Below are 24,569 nucleotides of genomic sequence, written 5' to 3'. Positions count from 1 at the left end.
CTTGGGAGTAATCGTCTGTTGGTGGAAAGCTGTCCTCTTGCCATGTGGAAATGCCAACTGCGTTCGGGATGAATTGAAAGCGTGCCCAGCTATTCACAGCGTTTCAAAAATAAATGTCCCAAAATCGCACTAAACGGATATAAATTGCTATAAAACGCTTTAAATTAACTACCTTATGATGTTTTTAACTCCTATAACGAGTAAAAAGATGACCGGAGAAATATAACAGGCTAAACTAACGCTTGGAAAAATAGCAGGTCGATGTCCTCCACGCGCATTACGCAGCTGCAAAGGAGCTCCTACCTACAGGGTTTTTTAATTTGTAGTGCCTGTGAACGCGCAATCGACCCCATTGAAATCGTCATCACGTAAAGGCATCCAGGGGAAGACGTAAGCAGTGTCCGTATAGTCATAGCAATAACAGTGCCCTTTTAACTGACTCCAGAACAGTGGCCAAAATTTCTGAAATCTGACTCCATGTCAGGGAAATTGCTGTAGAATGGGCTCTGTTCCACTTAGAGACAAAATTTCAACTCCTATAGAAACTATAGACTGTTTCTATCCAATAATAATAATAATATGCATATTGTACGATCAAGAACTTTGTGGGAAGCCGTTTCAAAAATGACACGATTAGCATAAATAGTCACAACAGCGCCCCCATCCTCAACAGGTTAAATAGTAGCATCTAAATATCATTAAATCACAAGTCCAAGACACCTAATGAAAGATACAGATCTTGTGAATCAAGTCACCATTTCAGGTTTTTAAAATGTTTTACAGGGAAGACAAAATATGTAAATCTATTAGCTAAACACGTTAGCAAAAATCACCATTTTTCTTGTCCACCATTTTCTCTCAACATCAGTAGCTATCACCAATTCGGCTAAACTAAGATATTGATAGCCACTAACCAAGAAAAAAACTCATCAGATGACAGTCTGATAACATATTTATGGTATAGGATAGGTTTTGTTAGAAAAATGTGCATATTTCAGGTATAAATCATAGTTTGCCATTGCAGCCAGCATCACAAATCTCACCAAAGCTCCTAGAATTACTACAGACAGCAACGTGTATTACCAATTTACTCATCATAAAACATTTCTTAAAAATACACAGCACATAGCAATGGAAAGACACAGATCTTATGAATTCAGACAACATTTCAGATTTTCTAAGTGTTTTACGGCGAAAACACAATAAATCGTTATATTAGCATACCACATTTTCAAACATTACCCCAGCATAGATTCTAGCCAAAGAGAGCGATAACGTCAACATTGCCAAAATATATTAATTTTTTCACTAACCTTCTCAGAATTCTTCAGATGACACTCCTGTAACATCAAATTACACAATCCATATAGAGTTTGATCGAAAATGTGCATATTTAGCGGCACAAATCGTGCTTACACAATGGAAATAGTGTTCAACTACTCAAGCAATCTGGCCGGCGCCATTTTGAAAATACAAATATTTTTATCAAAAACTATTCATAAACTTGACTAAAAAAATACAGGTTGGACATGAAATGAAAGATGTATTAGTTATTAATGCAACCGCAGAGTTAGATTTTTAAAATTAACGTTACTAGACATGCAGTGTGCGTTACAGCCAGACTAGTGACGCAATAACGGCGTCACTAATCACCATTATTGAGTTTACATTTTTCCACATAAAAACGGAATAACATCATAAATAGCTCTTACTTTTCGACGAGCTTCTATCAGATTCTTGCCATGGTGGTTCTTTGTCCAAAAGAATCGTTCCTTGGTTGTAAAACGTTGCACTCAACTTCTGATATAGCAGCTAACACTAGCTAGCCATAGCTATTTTGCCATAACGTGTCCAAATCCTCAAGGCGCAATACTGAGGAAATTCAGAAAAATAGCAATTTACTCGCATAATCTGATATAACTCGGTTTAAAATAGCTTCGTTATGATGCTCCTAACACCTATGTCTAATTAAATTACAGATGGATACATCTAACGTTTAAAATTGAGCGTTTGAAAATGGCATCCTGAGATCCTATCTGCGCAATGCTCAGCGTGGAAAGGAAGGCTCCTTTCGCTCCTTGGCGTTTTATAACCTCTGAGAGCTACGCAGCGAGCCCATTCCACTTCTCATTGGTTACTGACATCCAGGGGAAGGCGGGTGCAGTTCATGCCGTTCCATAGGATAAACAGAGACTTTCAAAACTGATCTGAAATCAGAGCTTCGCTCTCAGACCATCGCAGTACCTGTCATGGATTTCGCTGTAGAAAGAGTTCTGGGTCACCCACAGACAAAATTCCAACGTCTATAGAAACTAGAAAGTGTTTTCTATCCAATAGAATTAATAATATGCATATTGTACGTTCAAGAATTGAGCACGAGGCAGTTTAATTTGGTGACACTCAGAAATAAAAAATGCTAATTGCGCCACCTGATGGCAAAAGGTTAAAAAACAAAAATATCAAATAAATATTACAAATAATTTACAAGTAATAGCTGTCCCTCAATTTCATGTCACTGGTGTTAAAATGTATAAAAAAAAACGCTTTGAAAAAATACAACATCCTTGTCAAATTCTTTGGTTCATTGCAAATATTCTACAGACAGCGCAGGGATGCTGACCCACACCGCAGAGCCGTCTACCTTAAACAAAAACACCAGACTTACTTAAAGGATTTAGAGAGTCAAAAAATAAATAGAGTGAAGGATCTCACATAAAGAGAAAAAAGACAAGACCAAAGGAAATGGCGGGTCAGACAGGCAAAACACAGAGGGATTGAGAGCAGGAATGACAGTGTTGACCCATCCTCTCCAGACAGTGAAACCAGTACTGCAAAGTCAGAATTAAGACAATGTGTCTGTAGGAAGACGTATGTACTCTGTATCTACAGAGTTACTTAAAGGGATAGTTCACCCAAATTATAAAATTACATATTTGTTTCCTAACCATGTATGCAGTCTATGGACAAGGTATGACAGCAAGCCATGCTTTTGTTTACCTGGCCACTGTTTCAAATGCTAATTCTTTTGCATTTGTGGCACAAGACCAAAGCATTGATTGCTGTCATACCTTGTCCATAGACTGCTTACACGGTAAGGAAACCAATATGTCATTTCGTAACTATCCCTTTAAGTAGGCCTACACAATATTTGTCACATGGCACAAGAATTGATATATACTGTTTTAACAAGATATGTAGTTTTGTGGATAGGCGTGAGCCGCGTGACAGAGTAGGACATTATTTGTAATAAAAAATATTGCTAATAAATTAATAAAATTTGTTTGAAATAATCTTATGTTTGTCATTGGTTTCACATTGTGTCACTGGTGTTACACTGCATCACTGGTTATACTGTATGGCATATTGGTGCTCTGGCATCAGAATTGCCCAATTTAATTGAATATGTTTTTTGAATATACCTAACTGTTGCTACATTCATTTGTAAACATTTTAAGGATATGATCATTCCATTTTGATGACTCAACGTAAATAATTCTTAATGTTTAAAAAAACTAAACAATAGTATAAATGGAAAAATGTCAAACAATATAACTTTACACATGCATGTTAAAAGTAAATTATTACTAATCCAAACAATTTCTTAGTATTATCATTAACCTTTACTCCCTTTGATTCAAATGCAAATTAAATACTGAAATTACATTCTAGAAATCCTGAGGTGTCATCTAAAAAATAGGTAACCAGTGACAAAAAGGCAGCACAACATTTTTTAACGTAATGTAGTAAAAATAAAAGATATATGTTATGCTGTCATTTATGCTGATTTATAATGTTAAGGGGTTAACCTCTCTGCGCACAGATCCCTTTAGCGGGATCATTTCCCTAAACAACCGCTGAATTGCAGGGCGCCAAATTAAAAAATATTACTAAAAATATTTATAATCATGCAATCACAAGTGAAATATACCAAAACACAGCTTAGCTTGTTGTTAATCCACCTATCGTGTCAGATTTTGAAAATATGCTTTACAGAGAAAGAAATCCAAGCTTTTGTGAGTATATCAATCAATGCTACAACAGCTAGCCCCAAATTAGCATGGTCACGAAAGTCAGAAAAGCAATAAAATTAATCGCTTACCTTTGATAATCTTTGGATGATTGCACACACGAGACTCCCAGTTACACAATAAATGTTATTTTTGTTCGATAAATATTACTTTTATAACAAAAAAACGCCATTTGGGTTGTGCGTTATGTTCAGAAAACTACAGCCTCGTTCCGGTGCTGAAAGGCAGAAGAAAATTCCCAAACATATCAGATACAAAAATATTACTAAAAATATTTATAATCATGCAAAGCTTTTGTGAGTGTATCAATCAATGCTAGAACAGTTAGCCTTATATTAGCTTGGTTAGCTTGGTCACGAAAGTCAGAAAAGCAATAAAATGAATCGCTTACCTTTGATGATCTTCGGATGTTTGCACTCACGAGACTCCCAGTTACACAACAAATGTTATTTTTGTTCGATAAATATTACTTTTATAACAGAAAAACGCCATTTGGGTTGTGCATTATGTTCAGAAAACTACAACCTCGTTCCGTTCGAAGGAAAATTCCAAAAAGTATCCGCAATGGTCGTAGAAACATGTCAAATGTTTTTTATAATCAATCCTCAGGTTGTTTTTAACAAACATAATCGATAATATTTCTGGATGAATAATTAAGCAATAAGGCACGAGTAGGTGTGGTATATGGCCAATATACCACGACCACGACAACACACCGTGGAGTGCCTGGACACAGCCCTTAGCGTGGTATATTGGCCATATACCTCAAACCCCTGAGGTGCCTTATTGCCATAATAGAATGGTTACCAACATAATTAAAGCAGTAAAAATAAATATTTTGTCATACCCGTGGTATACGGTCTGATATACCATGGCTGTCAGTCAATCAGCATTCAGAGCTCGAACCACCCAGTTTATAATGTCTGTTAGGGGTCGATGGAAAGGGAAAATAGAAAGAGAGACAAAGAGAGATATAAATATATAAAAATGGCGAGAGAGAGAGAGAACAGCGCCAACATCTTTGGGGACTAAAGTGACATTTCTGACATTTCCTTTTCTTATTATGTCATGTTAATTTTTCAATTAGTTTTCAATTAGATTTATCCTGTTCCCTCTGCTCAGGGCACACAGTGTTGTTTTGTGTCAACTGTTGCTATGGAACCTCTCCATTACTACTACGAAGCATATCTGTTGTTACCATGAAAACTCAATTTCTCCATCTCAGATCCCAACTCAGGGCCCAGCTCAGAGAAGCAGAGCCCCATGACCCAGAAACACAGCCCCCAGGCACAGTCCAGCCCTGTAGCCACCCAGCCCAGCCAAGGAGCCTCCCAGGCAGGCCCAGCACCACCAACAGCCCAGCCAGGCCAAGTACCAGCAGTAGACACCCAGCCGGCCCCGGGAGCAGCCGTCCAGCCCAACCCGCCAGGGGCCCAGCAGAGCCCGGTCGCCCAGCCGCCCAGTCACCCTCCCCCACTCTACCTCCACGATGGAAGGTATGTAGAGAGAGAGGAATGCTTGACCCTATCTGTCAGTGACAGTCATTATTGTCACAAGTCACAACTACAGTTATTAGGATGCTTCTCCTATGTAGTTTGGACATGGCGTTTTGTGTGTGTGTGCATGACGGATTGTGTGAGAGTGTATTTTAGTTGTGTGTATATGTGTGTGTGGGGTGGGGGGCATATGCTAAGAATGTGGATGTTTGTATACATTTACAGATGTGTGTACCTGTGTGTGTGTGTGTGTGTGTGTGTGTGTGTGTGTGTGTGTGTGTGTGTGTGTGTGTGTGTGTGTGTGTGTGTGTGTGTGTGTGTGTGTGTGTGTGTGTGTGTGTGTGTGTGTGTGTGTGTGTGTGTGTGTGTGCGCGTGCGTGCGTGCGTGTTGTTTGAGCAGGCTGCAGTATAATATTGCATGCTATAAACTTCAGCAGGTGACAGGTAAACAGTCTCAGTCTCTCTCTTTCTCTCTCGCTCTCTCTCGGCTCAGTTGTGTAACACACCACTTAACTGATGCCAAAGTGAATAATTTACCTTTAGATATCCTCATTATAATACCAAGCGCCCAGCCGTAGGGCTACTATCTTCCCTGTCACACCCAGAGAGAACTGCCTTCGTGAAGGGTGGGCATTTGTGTGTGTGTGTATGTGTGTATCACACCCAAAGAGAGCGTGACTATGCATATATGATGAACAGAGAGTAGCAATATTGTAAAAGAGGAGTTGGCAGGTGGTGGGTGGCGGGTGGCGGGACACAATGCAGATAGCCCGGTTAGCCAATGTGCGGGAGCACTGGTTGGTCGGTCCAATTGAGGTAGTATGTACATGAATGTATAGTTAAAGTGACTATGCATATATGATAAACAGAGAGTAGCAGCAGCGTAAAAGAGGGGTTGGGGGGCACACAATGCAAATAGTCTGGGTAGCCATTTGATTACCTGTCCAGGAGTCTTATGGCTTGGGGGTAAAACTGTTGAGAAGCTTTTTTGTCCTAGACTTGGCACTCCGGTCCCGCTTGCCATGCGGTAGCAGAGAGAACAGTCTCTGACTTGGGGGACTGGAGTCTTTCACCATTTTTAGGGCCTTCCTCTGACATTGTCTGGTATTAAGGTCCTGGATGGCAGGGAGCTCGGCCCCAGTGAAGTACTGAGCCGTACTCACTACCTTCTCTAGTTCCTTACGGTAAGATGCCAAGCAGTTGCCATACCAAGCAGTGATGCAGCCAGTCAAGATGGTCTCAATGGTGCAGCTGTAGAACCTTTTGAGGATCTGAGTGCCCATGCCAAATCTTTTCAGCCTCCTGGGCGAAGAAACGTTGTCGTGCCCTCTTCACGACTGTATTGATGTATTTGAACCATGATAGGTCCTTAGTAATGTGGACACTAAGACCAAGGGAAGGGTGCCTATTGAAAGAGCTAGAGTCCTACAGTTTCTGGCTCTAACTCCCAGGGTTAGATAGAGGGTTAAAGTCTGAAGGTTTTGTGTATGTGTTTGTGTGTGTGTGCACTACAAAGGGAGTAGGGTGCCATTTGGGACTTAGACACTCAACCCTCTGTCTGTTGTCCACAGGTCAGAGGTGAAAGCCAGGCAGGATGTGAAACCAGACATCTGCCAGCCTCCGTTCACCGACTACCGCCAGCCCCCTGTCGACTACCGGCACCCTCCAGTGGCTGATTACCGGCAGCCGCCCACGCTGGACTACCGGCACCCTCCTCCCCTCATCGACTACAGACAGCACTCGACATCACTCGCTGCACAGTTCCCTCTAGCACAGTTTCCCCCAGACTTCAGACCACAGGTAAGACTGAATATCCCAGACTTCCCTACTACAGTACACACCATACCATAGCCCAGAATTAGCCCAGAATTCCATAGTACAAACAACACTCAAAAGCTGCACAGCTTCCACTGGCACAGTTACCCCAGACTTCAGACCACAGGTAAGACTACTACACATCAACGTTAAGACTACAAATCCCAGAATCCTCTTTAACAGACAACACTCACAGTGGACAGCTGCATTTATTTTATTTACATTTGCATTTAAGTCATTTAGCAGACGCTCTTATCCAGAGCGACTTACAAATTGGAAAGTTCATACATATTCATCCTGGTCCCCCCGTGGGAATTGAACCCTGGTCCCCCCGTGGGAATTGAACCCACAACCCTGGCGTTGCAAGCGCCATGCTCTACCAACTGAGCCACACGGGACCACGTGCAGCAAGAGCAATGATGTATACAGAGTAGAGATTTGGCCCGAGGATTGAACCTTGTGGCACCCCCATAGAGATTGGCCCTCCGATTTGACACACTGAACTCTATCAGAGAAGTAGTTGGTAAACCAGGCGAGGCAATCATTTGAGAAACCCAGGCTGTCGAGTCAATAAGAATCTGGTGATTGACAGAGTCATAAAGCCTTGGCCAGGTCGATGAATATGGCTGCGCAGTAATGTCTCTTATCGATGGCGGTTATGATGTCGTTTAGGACCTTGAGCGTGGCTGAGGTGGACCCATGACCAGCTCTGAAACCAGATTGAATTGCGGAGAAGGTACGGTGGGATTCGAAATGATCGGTAATCTGTTTGTTAACTTGGCTTTCGAAAGACCTTAGAAAGGCAGGGTAGGATAGAAATAGGTCTGTAGCAGTTTGGGTCTAGAGTGTCACCCCCTTTGAAGAGGGGGATGACCGCGGCAGCTTTCCAATCTTTGGGAATCTCAGACGATACGAAAGAGAGGTTGAACAGGCTAGTAATAGGGGTTGCAACAATTTCAGCAGATCATTTTAGAAAGAGAGGGTCCAGATTGTCTAGCCCGGCTGATTTGTATGGATCCAGATTTTTGCAGCTCTTTCAGAACATCAGCTATCTGGATTTGGGTGAAGGAGAAATGGTGGGGACTTTGGCGGGTTGCTGTGGAGGGTGCCGGGAAGTTGACCGGGGTAGGGGTAGACAGGTGGAAAGCATGGCTAGCCGTAGAGAAATGCTTATTGAAATTCTCAAATATAGTGGATTTATCGGTGGTGACAGTGTTTCCTAGCCTCAGAGCAGTGGGCAGCTGGGAGGAGGTGCTCTTATTCTCCATGGACTTTACAGTGTCCCAGAACTTTTTTGAGTTAGTACTACAGGATGCAAATGTATTTTTGAAAAAGCTAGCCGTAGCTTTCCTAACTGCCTGTGTATATGTGTTCCTAACTTCCCTGAAAAGTTGCATATCACGGGAGCTATTCGATGCTAATGCAGAACGCCACAGGATGTTTTTGTGCTGGTCAAGGGCAGACAGGTCTGGAGTGAACCAGGGACAATATCTATTCCTAGTTCTACATTTTTTGAATGGGGCATGCTTATTTAAGATGGTGAGGAAGGCACTTTTAAAGAATAGCCAGGCATCATCTACTGACGGGATGAGGTCAATGTCATTCCAGGATACCCCGGCCAGGTCGATTAGAAAGGCCTGCTCGCAGAAGTGTTTTAGGGAGCGTTTGACAGTAATGAGGGGTGGTGGTTTGACCGCAGACCCATTACAGATGCAGGCAATGAGGCAGTGATCGCTGAGATCTTGATTGAAACAGCAGAGGTGTAATTGGAGGGTGAGTTAGTTAGGATGACATCTATGAGGGTGCCCGTGTTTTTTTGATTTGGAGTTGTACCTGGTAGGTTAATTGATAATTTGTGTGAGATTGAGGGCATCAAGCTTAGATTGTAGGATGGCCGGGGTGTTAAGCATGTCGCAGTTTAGGTCACCTAGTAGCACGAGCTCAGAAGTTAGATGGGGGGCAATCAATTCACATATGGTATCGAGGGCACAGCTGGGGGCAGAGGGAGGTCTATAGCAAGCGGCAACAGTGAGAGACTTGTTTCTGGAAAGGTGAATTTTTATAAGTAGAAGCTCGAATTTTTTGGGTACAGACATGGATAGTAATACAGTAGGCCGGGGCTAAACAAGCTAGCAGTTAGCAAACCGGGGCTGGCAAGCTAGCAGTTAGCAGACCGGGTTAGCAAGCAAGCAGTTAGCAGGGGCTAGCAGTTAGCAGACCGGGGAAGGCAAGCTAGCAGTTAGCGAACCGGGGCAGGCAAGCTTGCAGTTAGCAGACCGGGGCAGGCAAGCTAGCAGTTAGCAGACCGGGGCTAGCAAGTTAGCTTTTGGGGAACGTCGCGATGGGGGTAAGCCTGTTTTTTGCCTCTTCGTGTGGTGACGTCGATAGACCAGTCGTGGAATTAGTAGGGTTCCAGGTAGCTCTAGGTAGCTAGCAGGTTAGCAGAATGGTCATTCAGCGGGTGTCGCGCCTGAGGGGCCTGTTGGAGTCCTCGGGCAGATTATGTCGGTATTCCAGTCGTAGAGGATCGGCGGAGTTCCGTGCCCCGTACCGGCAGTAGAAGGGTTCCGGATATTGTAGCCCAGGAGTGGGCTTCGGTGGTAGCACAGGAGCCCTGGCCGGGCTAGCTTCAGGCTAATTGGTTTTTGGAAACGCTAGCCAGGAGTGGTCACCCGGGATTGCGGTTAGCTAGTTGCGAAGATCTAGATGAAAATGTTCAGAGTTTGCGGTAGGAATCCGGGGATATGGAGAGAAATAGGTCCGTTATGCTCTGGTTTGAGTCACGTTGTTTGAACTGGCGAGAGCTTTCCCGAGCTAAAGGTTAGCTGATGACTGCTAGCAATGGTTTGCTAACTGATAGCTGGTAGGTAAGTAGTTAGCTGGCTATCTTCAGTTGAGGGATTCCAGATCCGAAGTAAATAGAAATACTTTTAAAAAAAGCAGATCCACGCCACATTGGGTGAGGTGGGTTGCAGGAGAATATTTAGAAGTTGATGTTTAGATTGTCATGGCTGTTGAAATGAGAGGACCAAGGTGCAGCGTGGTCAGCGTACATACTTTTAATAGTAGATGTCGCCAACAAAACAATAAACAATACCAAAACAAACCTTGAAGCTTAAGGCAATGTGCCCTCAAACAAAGTTAACTTCCCACAAACACAGGTGGAAAAAGGAGCTACCTAAGTATGGTTCCCAATCAGAGACAACGATAGAGAGCTGTCCTTGATTGAGAACCATACCCGGCCAAAACATAGAAATAGAAAATCATAGAAACACAAAACATAGAATGCCCACCCCAACTCACGCCCTGACCAAACCAAAATAGAGACATAAAAAGGATCTCTAAGGTCAGGGCGTGACAAAGAAATGCGAAGAAAAATATGTAAAAATATATATACAAGGAACAGGACAAAGACAAAGACGTCTGACTGCCTCCAAATAATCCGGAGAAATTGCAGAGTCAAATAACGTCAAATAACAGAAATACTCATCATACACTTTGATGAAAGATACATGTTTTACATATAATTAAAGATACACTTGTTCTTAGTGTAACCACTGTGTCAGATTTCAAAAACACTTTACGGAAAAAGCACACCATGCAATAATCTGAGACGGCGCTCAAATATAAATAACATTTCTCCGCCATGTTGGAGTCAACAGAAATACGAAATTACATCATAAATATTCCCTTACCTTTGATTATCTTCATCAGAATGCATTCCCAGGAATCCTAGTTCGACAATAAATTGTTGTTTTGTTCGATAATGTCAATTATTTATGTCCAAATAGCTACTTTTGCTAGCGCGTTTAGTACACATATCCAAACGCTCGTGCAAGTCATGCATAACGTCGGACGGAAACTTCAAAAAGTTATATCACAGGTCGAATACACTTGTCAAACTAAGTAGATAATCAATCTTCAGGATGTTGTTATCATATATATATCCATTAACGTTCCAACCGGAGCATTCCTTCGTGTCTGTAAAAGTTATGGAACGCAAGGCAATATCATGAGGAATGCGCATAACCAGGAACTGGCAATCTGCCAGACCACTGACTGAAACACCTCCCATCCGGTCCCACATCACAGTATAAACTTCATTCAACATTCTACCGACTGTTGACATCTAGTGGAAGGCGTAGGAAGTGCAAACAAATCCATATCTTCCTGGGATTTGAATAGGCGATGAGTAGAAAAAACACCAGCCTCAGAATTTCCACTTCCTGTTTGGAAGTTTGCCTGCCATATGAGTTATGTTATACTCACAGACATAATTCAAACAGTTTTAGAAACTTCAGAGTGTTTTCTATCCAATAGTAATAATAATGTGCATATATTAGCATCTGGGACAGAGTAGGAGGCAGTTCAATTTGGGCACGCTATTCATCCAAAGTGAAAATGCTGCCCCCTATCCCTAAAAAGTTAATGAATGTTGGTTCTTGGTTGTGTGTTGTGCACAGGACTTTGACTACTTCACGGTAGAGCTGGAGAAGAGTGTGAAGGGTTTTGGCTTCAGTATCCGTGGGGGGCGGGAGTACAAGATGGATCTGTTTGTGCTGCGGCTCGCCGAGGATGGGCCGGCCATCCGCAATGGCAGAATGAGGGTAAGTGGCATCACTTCTCAGCCACATTATTTTCCATTTCAATAGTGATGCAGTACTTCATACAGTATGACCCATCTCAATGCTCATCCTGTCCCATCCTTACTTTCACTTTTTAATCGCTTTGTCTCTCCTCTCTAACTCCCTCTCTCTATTTCTCTCTCTCCCCCTCTCTCTCTCTGTCTCTCTCAATCTCTCTCACTGCCTCTCCCCTCTATCTCTCGCTCTCTCTCTCAGGTGGGGGATCAAATCATTGAGATAAACGGGGACAGTACCCGAGACATGACTCACGCCCGGGCCATCGAGCTGATCAAGGCAGGGGGGAGGCGGGTGAGACTGCTGCTGAAGAGAGGCACAGGACAGGTGCCTGAGTATGGTGGGTATCCACCAAACACACCTCCCATATTTATTTATCTTTCTCGCTCTTTCCTTCTCTTGCTCTATCAATTTATCTCTCTTTAATTACATTTTTCTCTCTCAGACTATCTTTTTGTTTCTGGGTGACTGTCTCTTTCTTGCTCTCGTTATTTTATTTAATTCTTGTTCAGTTTCTCTCTCTCTCTCTCTCTCTCTCTCTCTCTCTCTCTCTCTCTCTCTCTCTCTCTCTCTCTCTCTCTCACTCACACTCACACTCACACTCACACTCACACTCACTCACACACTAACGCATACCACTGCAAATGTTACAACCATGATTAGGGCTGTTACGGTAACCGGCACAGTCACGAGTCATGACAGCAGTCAAATTTGACTTGAATGTTGAGTCACAGTAACTAGACTTCTCCAAAACTGTGCTCTGATGCAGCTGATGGTCATTAATAGCCTATCAAATGTGTTAACAGTCAGTCGCTAATGGCCTGGAACTCAGCGCTCTATTGTCCCTCAATACAAATGCCATCGAAAAATCAAATCAAACACTTCATGAGAGCACTGCAATCAGAGTTTGAGTAGAATAGGATGAGTTATTGCGCAGGGAGAGCCAGCTCCTCATAGCTTTTTGATGCATAGAATGAAATAAGTGTTCCTTTAAGCCCATGTTCCGCAACATTTTAATAGGCTATGCTATGCAAATGCATGAGAAAACTGTTTTGGTGGCCTCTATTTCAAAGAGGAGGATCCCATAAGCTTTGTATAGGCTAGCCCTTCTATGTTTATTTCTCAACTTTCCTAATTTTAAGCACATTGCTTCACTTTACAACCGGAGTAGCCTACCTAGCTGGCATGAAAGTGAACCGTGAGAAGAGCGTCCTCCATTCGCTATTTAAGTGCATATAGATGAGGTCTTTAACAGGTGCATGAAAATGGCCAATTCTATATCAAAACTAATTTCACACATATTATTTAGTATATGTAAAGACAATATTAAATTGAGAGAAGTCTGATGGGTGAGAATATTATCAAGTGCTTGTCAAATTGTGAATGATATACTGATGAAGTGTGTGCAGCCTGCGCAAGAAACAGAGCAGAGCACACACACTTCATTAGTCTTTCATTCACAACTAGGCCTTTCATGCGTCTTTTTTCAAATCATCATTAGAGTCGCACCATACAGTTGCATAAATAACTCTGAATTAAGCATATAGGAGAAACTGTTTCAAATGATCACTTTGTTAACCGCTCAACACAGAATAGCGCACTGCATTGGAAATCATTTAAGAAAAATATCCTTTCTATTTTATTCAGCTATTTTCAGTTGTATTCTATAAAATAATATAAATAATGCTACGGGAATTATAAGCAAATCTTATCTGCTGAATGTTAGGCCCTGAAGCCCACAGCTATATGGCATAGCCAGATCAGGGCCTAACATAAGGACAACTCAGAATATGCTAGTTTGTTCTTCTGAAATAGGCTACATTTTCTTCATATCATGTTTCTTTAGACCTGCCTAAAATATATAATTTATTGTGATGGTGTAGGCTATATTAAATGGATTTATGAGACTTTTTAAAATGTAGATTTTCCAAAAGGTCTTCATCAGTGGCTTGTAGGTTATGCGTGGAAGCCCGGAGATGCTAAAAGTGTTTATGTTAATCAGTGGTCAATTACTGTGAGACGGGCAGTTATTTGCATGACAGTTACCGGCTGACAAAATTGTATGACGCCACAGCCCTAACCATGATGTTTGCTAAAAACAGCAAATAATACCTCACATTTTTCATAACTACCTGCTCTTACTGCTGCTGCTCTGTGGAACCGGAAATACATATTAACTGATACAACAAAAGCTTTAGCTAATTTAATCTGCTTCCATAACCCGACATTCAAACAGCATCTACTTTATGTGTGCTCTTTTGTCAATATTCTTCTGTCCTCTGTATTTCTCTCAAGTATAACCCATGCCCAGTCTTCTGCCGACGCTTTCTGCGTATCAAACTATACTTTGTGAGCTAACAGTTGTGAAAGGGTCTATTTTTAACCCCTGCTTTAACTCTAATGATTGGTATAGGCTTTTGCTCCCCTTCCTTTAGGAATGGTACCTTCCAACCTCTCCATGTGCATGAAAAGTGACACGCTAAGTTCCCCCTATTTCTTCCTAATGGGCCACTCTAAAGACACGGTTCGTGAAAAACTGCATGTCTTTCTCTCCATTCTGACTCTAATTTAAACATGTGTGTGTTTGTGTGCGTGCGTGTGTGAGTTTGTGCAAGTGTGTGTGTGCGGGCATGTATCCAATGTGTGTGCATGCTGGCGTGTGTGAGTTTATCCTACAGGTGTGTGTATGCACGTGTGTATGTCTGTCTGTCACTGCATGTGTCTGTGTATCAGTGTGTATGGTAATATATGTTTTTTTCTGTTGAGACAATCAGGCTTGTGCTTGGTTCTGGTGGTCTCAGTAGAAAAAAACAATCAGGTCTGAAGAGGACCACCACCATGGTTGAGTGTGCAGTGAAGTGCACTCTCAGTAGAGTGAAACTGCTCTGTGTTGGCCAGGGCCGTCCTCACATATGCACACACACTTCTTGACTCACAGAAAGTTACTCGTCACACACAGTGTGTATCCCAAATGGCACCCGTATTCCCCCATAGGGCTCTGGTAAAAAAGTAGTGCATTATGTAGGGTATAGGGTGCCATTTGGGATGCTACCCATAATGATCTATATCTATATAGTCCTGACTGTCCTGGTGATGATATTGTAGCTCTTTGTGTGTGAACAGAGATCTGGGTGTGGATACAGATACATATCCTATCTTTATCATTATCTATTCATAGGCAAAACGATCAGCTTTGTAGGCGCGTGTGTGTGTGTGTGTGTGTGTGTGTGTGTGTGTGTGTGTGTGTGTGTGTGTGTGTGTGTGTGTGTGTGTGTGTGTGTGTGTGTGTGTGTGTGTGTGTGTGTGTGTGTGTGTGTGTGTGTGTGTGTGTGTGTGTGTGTGTGTGTGTGTGTGTGTGTGTGTGTGTGTGTGTGTGTGTACTTGCCTGCATGTGTGTGTGCTTGTCACTGCGTATCAACCTGTAGTGTGAGTCTCATCCTCTTTCAGTAGACAGTGCCTCCCCCTGGGATGCCATTCCTCCAGCCCTCTCTGCCCTGCAGGAAGTGACCCTTGACCACCAGCAGCCGTCCACCTCATCTTTCTCATCCCATCCAGCCTTCACCCCAAACTCCCCCCACCAGCTCCTTCTAGAGGCCACACCGCGTATGGCAGCCCATTCTCCAGACCCCAGCGCCACGAAAGGGGCTACAGGTGGCAGGTGCACCCAGCCCAGGGGCACCGTCCGTGGGCAAAGAACCCTGCAGTGGCCTGGGGAGTTGGAGGGGGGGCCCCGAGAGCCCCAACCTCCGCCGCGGCCCCCCAAAGCTAGATGGAGGTCTGCGGAGAGGAGAGAGAGCAGCAGCACACACCCACGCAGGATCCAAATGCCGCCGCATGGCCCTGGGACTCTCCCTACCTGAGTGTGAGTCTGAACGGAGGCAGTTGGGTCTGTGGGGAGGGACACGTGAACCTACAGGAGGGGTTTGAGCTGAGAGGTCTCCAGCCAAGGGATGAGGAAGGGGCTCTACCGCCCCCCCTCAAACCATGGATGGCCGTGCAGCCGCCTTCCTAGGGCCCTGGAACCCACCTGGGGGTGACAGACTGTCCGGCACCCTGAGGTCCTGGAAATACACTGTCAGCAGGGAAAACGGATCCGGATCAGACTGGTTTACATTGGATCAGACTGGATTCTGACTGGGTTGGACCGGCTGGCTGTACATAGGCTCCCAAGTCCAACTTACCACTCACACCATCAGATGCCAGAGGACATCTGATGCTTTATTCTCTCTCTCTCTCTCTCTTTGAAATCAAAAAGTTGTTTTTTCTTGTTGTTCCCTCTTTCAAGATGATTATACCCATAACCTTCAAAACCAAAGGACATATTACAGCTGATGTGTGTAAACAAAAAGAGGACTCGCTCAACTCAACACTTTAGTCCAGGTAGCCATTTTGAAACCTGATGATACAAATCCCATTGCTATCCCACTAGGCTCTTTGGGTCTGGGCCAAGGTGAGCTATCGACATGTTCCTAGTTTCACCAGTCAACCACATCACACCTAAAATGGATGGTCAGTTTCAACCACTGATGGGATGACACTTATCTAAAGAGAGATTGGAATATTGAGGTTGTTTGCCTATCGTTTAACTTTCTGTGCAATGGAGAGAATGATGAGATTATAGAACTGAGGGAGACGGAGGGAGGGATGTTAATTTTAAATCCTTCTGAAAGGTGAACCTTTTTGGACAGAGCTCTGTCGACGAGACATCATACATGCCTATTGATATATCGTACATACTGTAAATGCACAAATGTGAAAAATATGTACATTTTGTCATCTCCCAAAAATATGCCTAGTGTTTTTTTTATGCATTGTTGTAGTTACATTTTAGAAGAACATAAAAAAACAGATATCGGGACCATATTTTAAGATTCATATTTCCATGGCCTTTTATTATATACTATATATTAAAGACTCTGTGTGGAGTCAGCTGACAAGGGAACAAGGGACTAGAGTGATGCAGGTCACATACCCCTGTTCAAACGTTATGTGCATCAACCAATGGTTGCGTGCCACGTCATTGACTGTGTCATTGACCGACAGATTGCTGTAGCATCTGATGCAGTTAGCTGATACGTAAAATACCAATCCAGGCATTGTAAAATCTGGCCGATGTCAGCAATGCCTGGGCAGAGGAATCGGCCCTCAGTGTTCTTGTGCATGAACCACCATCATCAAACAGGGACTCAAAATTATTCTAGAAGTAGAATGTAGAGCGGACATCCTCACTGGGTATAGGTAACTGCCTAAATAAAGGAAACACCAACATAACGTGTCTTAATAGGGCATTGGGCCTCGACGAGCCAAATCAGCTTCAATGCACATTGGCATAGATTCTACCAGAAATTCCATAATTTGGTGTTTTGTTGATGTTGGTGGAAAACGCTGTCTCGGGCATCGCTCTGGAATCTCCCACACGTGTTCAATTGGGTTGACATCTGGTGACTAAGACGGCCATGACATATGGTTTACATCATTATCATGCTCATCAAACCATTCAGTGACCACTCGTGCCCTGATGATGGGCCAAATGGCCAAAATACTGGCCTGCCCAACATTTTTATACATGACAATTAGCATAATGGGATGTTAACTGCTTAATTAACTCAGGAACAACACATGTGTGGAAGCACCTGCTTTCTATATACTTTGTATCCCTCATTTACTCAAGTGTTTTCATTATTTCGCAGTTACCTGTAGCTAACAGTTGTGTATTTGCGTAATTTAGTTTTGTCGAATGGAACTAAAAATGGTCCATTACTGAGTCAAATGGAGCTTTGAATGTGTTTAAATCCATTGTTTAGGAACTCTGTGAGTCATAATACACAACGTTTATCAATCAGTCATGCAATCAGTCATGTTCATAGAAATAAACAATCTAGATTATATTTCTATGGTCATGTTTAGATGGGCTATGTATCAGCAGCACGTGAAACAGAGAACTCTAGCTGCCCATTCTATAATTCCCATTTCTATGCCTTTTACTGTGCTACATGAACCACACCACTGTGGGAGGGGAGGCATATGAGTCATTGAGGAGCAGAAGGATACATGGGATATGAGGTGGGGCAGAGTGCCTTACTGAAAGTAGAGCAGAGCTGTTAACCTGCCGATCGCTAGCGCGGGGTTTTGCATGAGGGAGCAGAATGCAAAACTGGTTTGAGAGATTACAGTATACTGTACAGTACACATATCAGACAGCACATCATACAGTAAGTGGCTAGTGCGAAGGTGTCAGCCAACTGACTCTGTTTGGCTAACAGGGCCAGAATACATTTTGAAACATCCCAAATTTACAGTGCCACAAAATAATTATGAAAAGTCTGACTTCTATAGCCTACTAGCTTTGTCATCATCTCATGGGTGCCTAAATAAATTGTTTGAGTAAAGAGGACTTTGGGCTTTCCTATGGGGATGATGTATAGCCTGAGGAGAGGCTAGCCGTAGACAAATAGAGCACTCCATGTTTGCACCAAACATTAGGACTCATACCATATTTCTCTCAATGCAGATTCACTAGACTGAGTGCAGTGTTCCAGTCCAGATGATAAACATGTCATTTCTATGGTAATTCTTTTTTTACTGAAACTGGTCGTGTTCCAGGCCACCCAATGCATTGCATCCACCAATGGTTGTGTGCCACATTATAGACTGTGCAGTCGGGCATCAGACTGCTTTATGTATGTGGTTAGGTGATATGTTAAACACCTCACCAGTCATTGTGAGATCTGGCATGTGTCTCCAATGTAGTCAGCTAGGAACGTTGATGATATCACTCAGCCTTCTGTGTATCACTTGAGGCTGTCCCCTGCCTGCCTGTTGTGAGTGATTTTGTATACAGAAAAAAAAGTTGACTAATGATAAATCTGAAGGATGACATGTTCATGCATCTACCATTAAGCTCAGTATACCTGTGTAGTCTGAACCATGTATAATCCACCCTGTATAGCTGTATTCTTACAAAATCTGGTTTACTGCACCATTGATACTGTAGTTTCAAAGACCGAAGTGAACAACTATTTTTATGAAAATGTGGCAGTACTGATATAACATTTTGGAAAAAAATAGCAAAAAAATTTGTTTACCTAAAGATATTCTGAAATACTGTCAAATAAACTCAACATGGTGTAAAGTACTCCTTTTTGGATGTCTGTGTGGGTTTTTAATGTCTGAATGTGCTAAAAATTGTAATATGTATCAATTGTGTTCAATTTAAATTATCCATGTAATAATTGGCCCATAGACTGTTTAAAATGGATTGGCCATATTGTGTTATGGAAGGATATGTCTCCAAGGCTCCATCTAGTGCAGAAGACTTGAAGAAAGCCCCAATTATATTGCATATTGTACCATTTACTTTGGTTTAAATTTTACCATAACATTGTAGAAATGTACTTCAGATTAATTTTAGTAGCATTGCGCACACTGTATTGTGTTTATCTTCCTGTCTGAAAGATGGTGGTCTAAGCTGAATGAATGGCTGTTGGTCGTTTTTATTTATTTATATATATATATTTTATTTTTGCATTTTCCAATTAAGAACATTCAAAACAAAAATGAAAAGATATTAGACAACAATATAACAAAGTGACAATAACCTTACTAGACAACAGAGTGTAATTTTTTTAATATTATATACACTGCTCAAAAAAATAAAGGGAACACTTAAACAACACAATGTAACTCCAAGTCAATCACACTTCTGTGAAATCAAACTGTCCACTTAGGAAGCAACACTGATTGACAATAAATTTCACATGCTGTTGTGCAAATGGAACAGACAAAAGGTGGAAATTATAGGCAATTAGCAAGACACCCCCAATAAAGGAGTGATTCTGCAGGTGGTGACCACAGACCACTTCTCATTCCTATGCTTCCTGGCTGATGTTTTGGTCACTTTTGAATGCTGGCGGTGCTCTCACTCTAGTGGTAGCATGAGACGGAGTCTACAACCCACACAAGTGGCTCAGGTAGTGCAGCTCATCCAGGATGGCACATCAATGCGAGCTGTGGCAAGAAGGTTTGCTGTCTCTGTCAGCGTAGTGTCCAGAGCATGGAGGCGCTACCAGGAGACAGGCCAGTAAATCAGGAATTTACAAATTCTGTAAAATGTCTAACTTATTCCTCAAGCAGTAAGTGGTTTTCTCCAGTGGGATACAACTATTAACTTCTGATAGCCACATTGCACCTGGCAGGGGGGAATCCGATTTCCATTTCAAGGCAATACATTTCTTGGCAATCGCTAGCAATATTTCTGTTAACTTTATAGTATGGCTTTGCCTAAGATTGGAATTAGTAAAGTTACCCAGTAGACAGACCTCCGGGTCTAAAGGGAATGCAACCCCATGAATTGAGGATATGGTATCGCATACCCCTTGCCAGAAACCCAGTAATTTTGAACACTGCCAAGTGGAATGGAGGAATGTTCCTTCATCTGAGCCACATCTAAAACATAGGGAGGAGATATCGGGGTTGAACTTCTGCAATCTAGATGGGGTGATATAGAGCTGATGGAGGAAATTAAACTGGATCAGTCTCTATCTGGAGTCCAGTGTGGATGTAACACCATCCTTGCATAGGTCATCAAGATTAATACCCAGATCTTTTTTCCATCTAAGTCGGGGTTTATCTAGCTCAGGCAGTGTTAGTCCTGACATAAGAACATCGTAAACATGGGAAATCGGTCTTGAACAGTGGTTGGTCTGAATGGCAGAGTTGTTCAATAGGTGACATCTTCGGTAGGTTCCATTGTCCCTTGGGAGTCACCCTAATAAAATATTGTAGTTGTAAGTAACTAAAGAAGTTCCGGTTAGACAAGTGGTATTTCTGTTTCAGCTGTTCAAACGACATAAGAATTCCCTCCTCATAACAATGTTCCAGAAGAGTGATACCCTTATCAGACCATGGTCTAAAGTTACTATTCTGGAAAAACATAGGAATCAATCTATTGTTCCATAGAGGTGTTTTAGGGGAAATAAATCCCTCTCATCTGAACAGCTCATGCCATTTGCACCACGACAGGACATTATGTATAATTAAAGGGTTGTCTGTGATGGTTTTTATAGATTTCCTGTCCATTTGTAAAACAATTCTGCCCCAGTGTCATCATTTACCTCAAACTATTTCATGTTTAACCATGAGGGAGAAGGACCATTGTCAAACCTCTGAGCTAGAAATCTAGACTGGGCAGCCCAGTAGTACATTCTGAAATCGGGGAGGTTTAAGCCCCCTTGACCATAATCAAGGGTCAGTTTTTCCAGGCTAACCCTAGGGGTTTTGTCATGCCAGATAAAAAGTCTGGTCAGCTTGTCGAGAGAGGAAAAGAATGCTGCGGAAACAGGGATAGGGAGAGATTGAAACAAATATAGAAATCTGGGCAGGACATACATTTTAATTACATTATTCTACCCAGTAGCGTGAGAGGCAAGTTCATCCATTTACACAGGTCACCCTCCACCTTTTGCAACAAACTGGCCAGATTGAGTTTATAGAGGTTGTTCAGGTTACCATCCACCATTACGCCCACATATGTGAAGCCCATAAGGGATCATCTAAAAGGAAACTTATAGTTGATGGTCAAAGACAGACAACGGTAAGATTATACTTTTATCGAAATTGACCTTATATCCAGAGAAATAACTATAGTACTGTAATAAGTTCTGTAGAGAGAGGGAATGTTCTGGGTTCGTTAGAAATAAGATAAGGTTGTCCGCGAAAAGTGATAACTTATGGGTATGGGGGCCCACCTCAAAGCCATGTATGTCAGGGCACGTTCCAATAGCTTCAGCCAACGGTTCGATGGCGAGGGCGAAGAGGTGGGGGCTAATTGGGCAACCTCGTCTGTTCCCCCTATAGAGAGGGAAAGAGGAGAAAGTAATTTGTAGCAATCCTAGCTTTAGGATATTTGTAGAGTGACTTTATCAAATTCACAAACACAGTGCCTTATGCTTCCATGGTTCCATAGCCGCAGGTAGAACAGTTGAAACTGGAGCAGCAGCACGGCCAGGTAGACTGGGGACAGCAAGGAGTCATCATGCCAGGTAGTCCTGAGGCATGGTCCTAGGGCTCAGGTCCTCCGAGAGAGAGAAAGAAAGAGAGAAAGAGAGAATTAGAGAGAGCATACTTAAATTCACACAGGACACCGGATAAGACAGGAGAAGTACTCCAGATATAACAAACTGACACTAGCCCCCGACACATAAACTACTGCAGCATAAATACTGGAGGCTGAGACAGGAGGGGTCAGGAGACACTGTGGCCCCATCCGATGAACCCCCGGACAGGGCCAAACAGGAAGTATATAACCCCACCCACTTTGCCAAAGCATAGCCCCCACACCAGTCAATCAGTCAATCAGGTTTACTGATTGAATGTGACGAGATATCAGATTCTGCTCCAAGAGGTGTCGAAACGTCTGTTTCCCAAGGAGTCCTGTTGACACATACTCTTTGTAGTGTTCCAGCCAGCATTAGGAGACAACAGTGTGGTCAGAGGAGACGGCACGGTTACTTGTGACCACAATTGGATGTTTTTCCAATCCATCAGTGGGACCAAATGATCCATCAAGTCTGCTCCGAGAGTTGTGTTCAGTTTTAGGCTGGTAACATACACAGGGTGAACAAGCGATACATCTTGGAAGAGTAGTTTCAGCATAAGTCGCATTGTGAGAGGTGAGGTAGTCTGAGTGAACCCTCAAACTTTGGTGTCGCATTGTTCTGTTTTTACCCAACGTGTTGCTGGGTTCACAGCCCTTTTGAGAACATTGAACAATGTTTGAGAGATGAGCGATATTGTCAAGCCCGAATCAATTAGCGCAGCACGTGTTAAGCAGTCCTCCAGAACTGTTTCCAGGTAGCGACTTTCAGAGTTGTGTTTTGTGGTCAAATTCCCCACAAAGTGGAGTGATTGTTCGCAATGGTGTGATGAGTCATTTCTGTTCATGGTGAAAACAGACCGACTTATCGGAGTTTGAGAGGAATTCGCCAATGCAATGTTGTTTACCTTGTGCATCGCAAAATTTGTATCTGAGTCTATAGTCAAAGCCCGTGGGCTTATTTCTTGATCGAGCAGGCCCTGGATAGGTATTCAAGTGAGTAATTTGATCATTTACGTCCTTGCTAATGGTGTTAATTTCAGTGGAGCTGTTCTCCGGCAAATATACGCCTAGTTATAGCGACTGAATGGAGTGAGTGTTCCTGTTCAATACTGAAAACCGAGATTTCAAGGCTTTTAGTGCCTTGACATTTAAGCTCTCTGAGTTCTGAGATTGGCAAACCAACGTGGGCTGCAGGGCCCAAGTAGTTAATGAAGTGGGGGATACATGTTCGACAGAAACATTTGTTAGAATAGCTCTTCCATTCCTGTTTCAGTGAGTAGGCCAAAGTAAGCTAAACGAAGGCTATGATAGTATGCTTGTGGGTTTTCATTCCGAGCTTGTTTGACAGTGTTAGCCAGCGAGCTGTCGTGTTTGCAAGTCGCAGAACCACTAAATTAAAATTTTCAAAGCCGTAGCAAGTTTCGAGTAGTCGTTTTGCTTCTGTAGACAGATGAACCTTTGCTACAAACCGGTAAAGCCAGTCAGTACCAGTAGCGTTCGGGTAGCCATACAAGGTGTCCTCTGTCTGCTGAGAACTTCTCAGTGTCGTTTGGCTTCCCTGGAACGGGGTAAAAAGGTGCAGAAGTTTTTGACTATTTTTTTCAAAGCATACCGTGTTAAGTACGCGGAGAGGGTTGGCATCATCCTGTTGGGAATTATGGGCCGAAAGGCCAAGAAGAGAAGTCAAGCTTTGGCTTTGCTGGCGAGGAGATGCAATATTATTCTGTGCCAAATGGCCAAGAGGAAAAGACTGAGGGACACCTGAGAGAGGTAGTCTGAAGCCTTCTGTTGTCTTCACTCCGTTGTGTACCGAGCTCCGCCTGTGAGCTTGGTTGCTTTGTTGGGTAGTCATGCTATAGCAAGTGACTCTTCTGGAGTTCTTCCAGGTGGGACCTGAGGGTGGTATTCTGCTACATAGCAGAGTCCACTTGTGCACTTAGAGTACTTATTTTAGACACATCAGTGTTCGGCCTCATACTTATCTGTCATAGTTTCCTGGTTCTCCAACTGTCCCTTCATCTTAACCGTTTCTTCCTTGTGCTTCTGCTGTTCCTTGCGGTACTGGACAAATGTATGTCCATCTCTGCTGGTGGCCATAGTTCAGGGATAAACTGGATAGAACCTTTACAAGGCCTGTGCCTGATGGTCTAGTTTGGAGGGCCATTTTCGCAATTTCTGCAGTTTTTACGCTTATGGCGATGTTTGGGTTTATATCGCTGCTGAAGTTAGCGATCAATCTTTCCATGGGTGAGGGTTCACTTATTAGCGGGGGAATGGGGGCCACCGCCTCTTATAGCTTGCTCATTATTATTATTATATTATTTTTTTTAAAGTTTGGGTTTTGAGTCATTGGAAGCTGCAAAAATTATTTTTATCCTTTTATAGACGTTAATGAATCATCATTACTGGATCAGTAATGTGGAAGTTGGACTTCAATGAACTTGCAAAAGCACATTTAATTTATTTAGCAATGTCATAGATTAATCATACCTGT

At 42.8% G+C, this 24,569-nt stretch overlaps 1 protein-coding gene across 4 annotated transcripts; it reads left to right on the top strand.

Annotated features, from left to right (window-relative positions):
* Positions 1 to 3,029: 3,029 nt before the first annotated feature.
* Positions 3,030 to 19,114, top strand: LOC129862267 (membrane-associated guanylate kinase, WW and PDZ domain-containing protein 2-like). Of its 4 annotated transcripts, none has more exons than XM_055933755.1 (6): positions 3,030 to 5,524; positions 7,096 to 7,324; positions 11,803 to 11,946; positions 12,181 to 12,319; positions 14,393 to 14,503; positions 15,427 to 19,114. In XM_055933755.1, exons 1-5 carry the CDS (start codon positions 5,292 to 5,294, stop codon positions 14,452 to 14,454), a joined length of 807 nt encoding a protein of 268 aa, XP_055789730.1. In that variant the 5' UTR covers positions 3,030 to 5,291; the 3' UTR covers positions 14,455 to 14,503; positions 15,427 to 19,114. The 4 variants fall into 4 exon arrangements, with proteins under 4 accessions (XP_055789730.1, XP_055789729.1, XP_055789728.1 ...); XM_055933754.1 differs by having other exon boundaries at positions 3,031 to 5,524; positions 15,430 to 19,114; XM_055933753.1 differs by having other exon boundaries at positions 3,036 to 5,524; positions 14,415 to 14,503.
* The last annotated feature ends 5,455 nt before the right edge of the window (positions 19,115 to 24,569 follow it).

Source organism: Salvelinus fontinalis, chromosome 9 (genome assembly GCF_029448725.1).
Source record: "Salvelinus fontinalis isolate EN_2023a chromosome 9, ASM2944872v1, whole genome shotgun sequence".
NCBI classification, from domain to species: domain Eukaryota; kingdom Metazoa; phylum Chordata; class Actinopteri; order Salmoniformes; family Salmonidae; genus Salvelinus; species Salvelinus fontinalis.
Note: the sequence above shows the minus strand (reverse complement) of the source record. Positions and strands in the feature narration are given on the sequence as shown.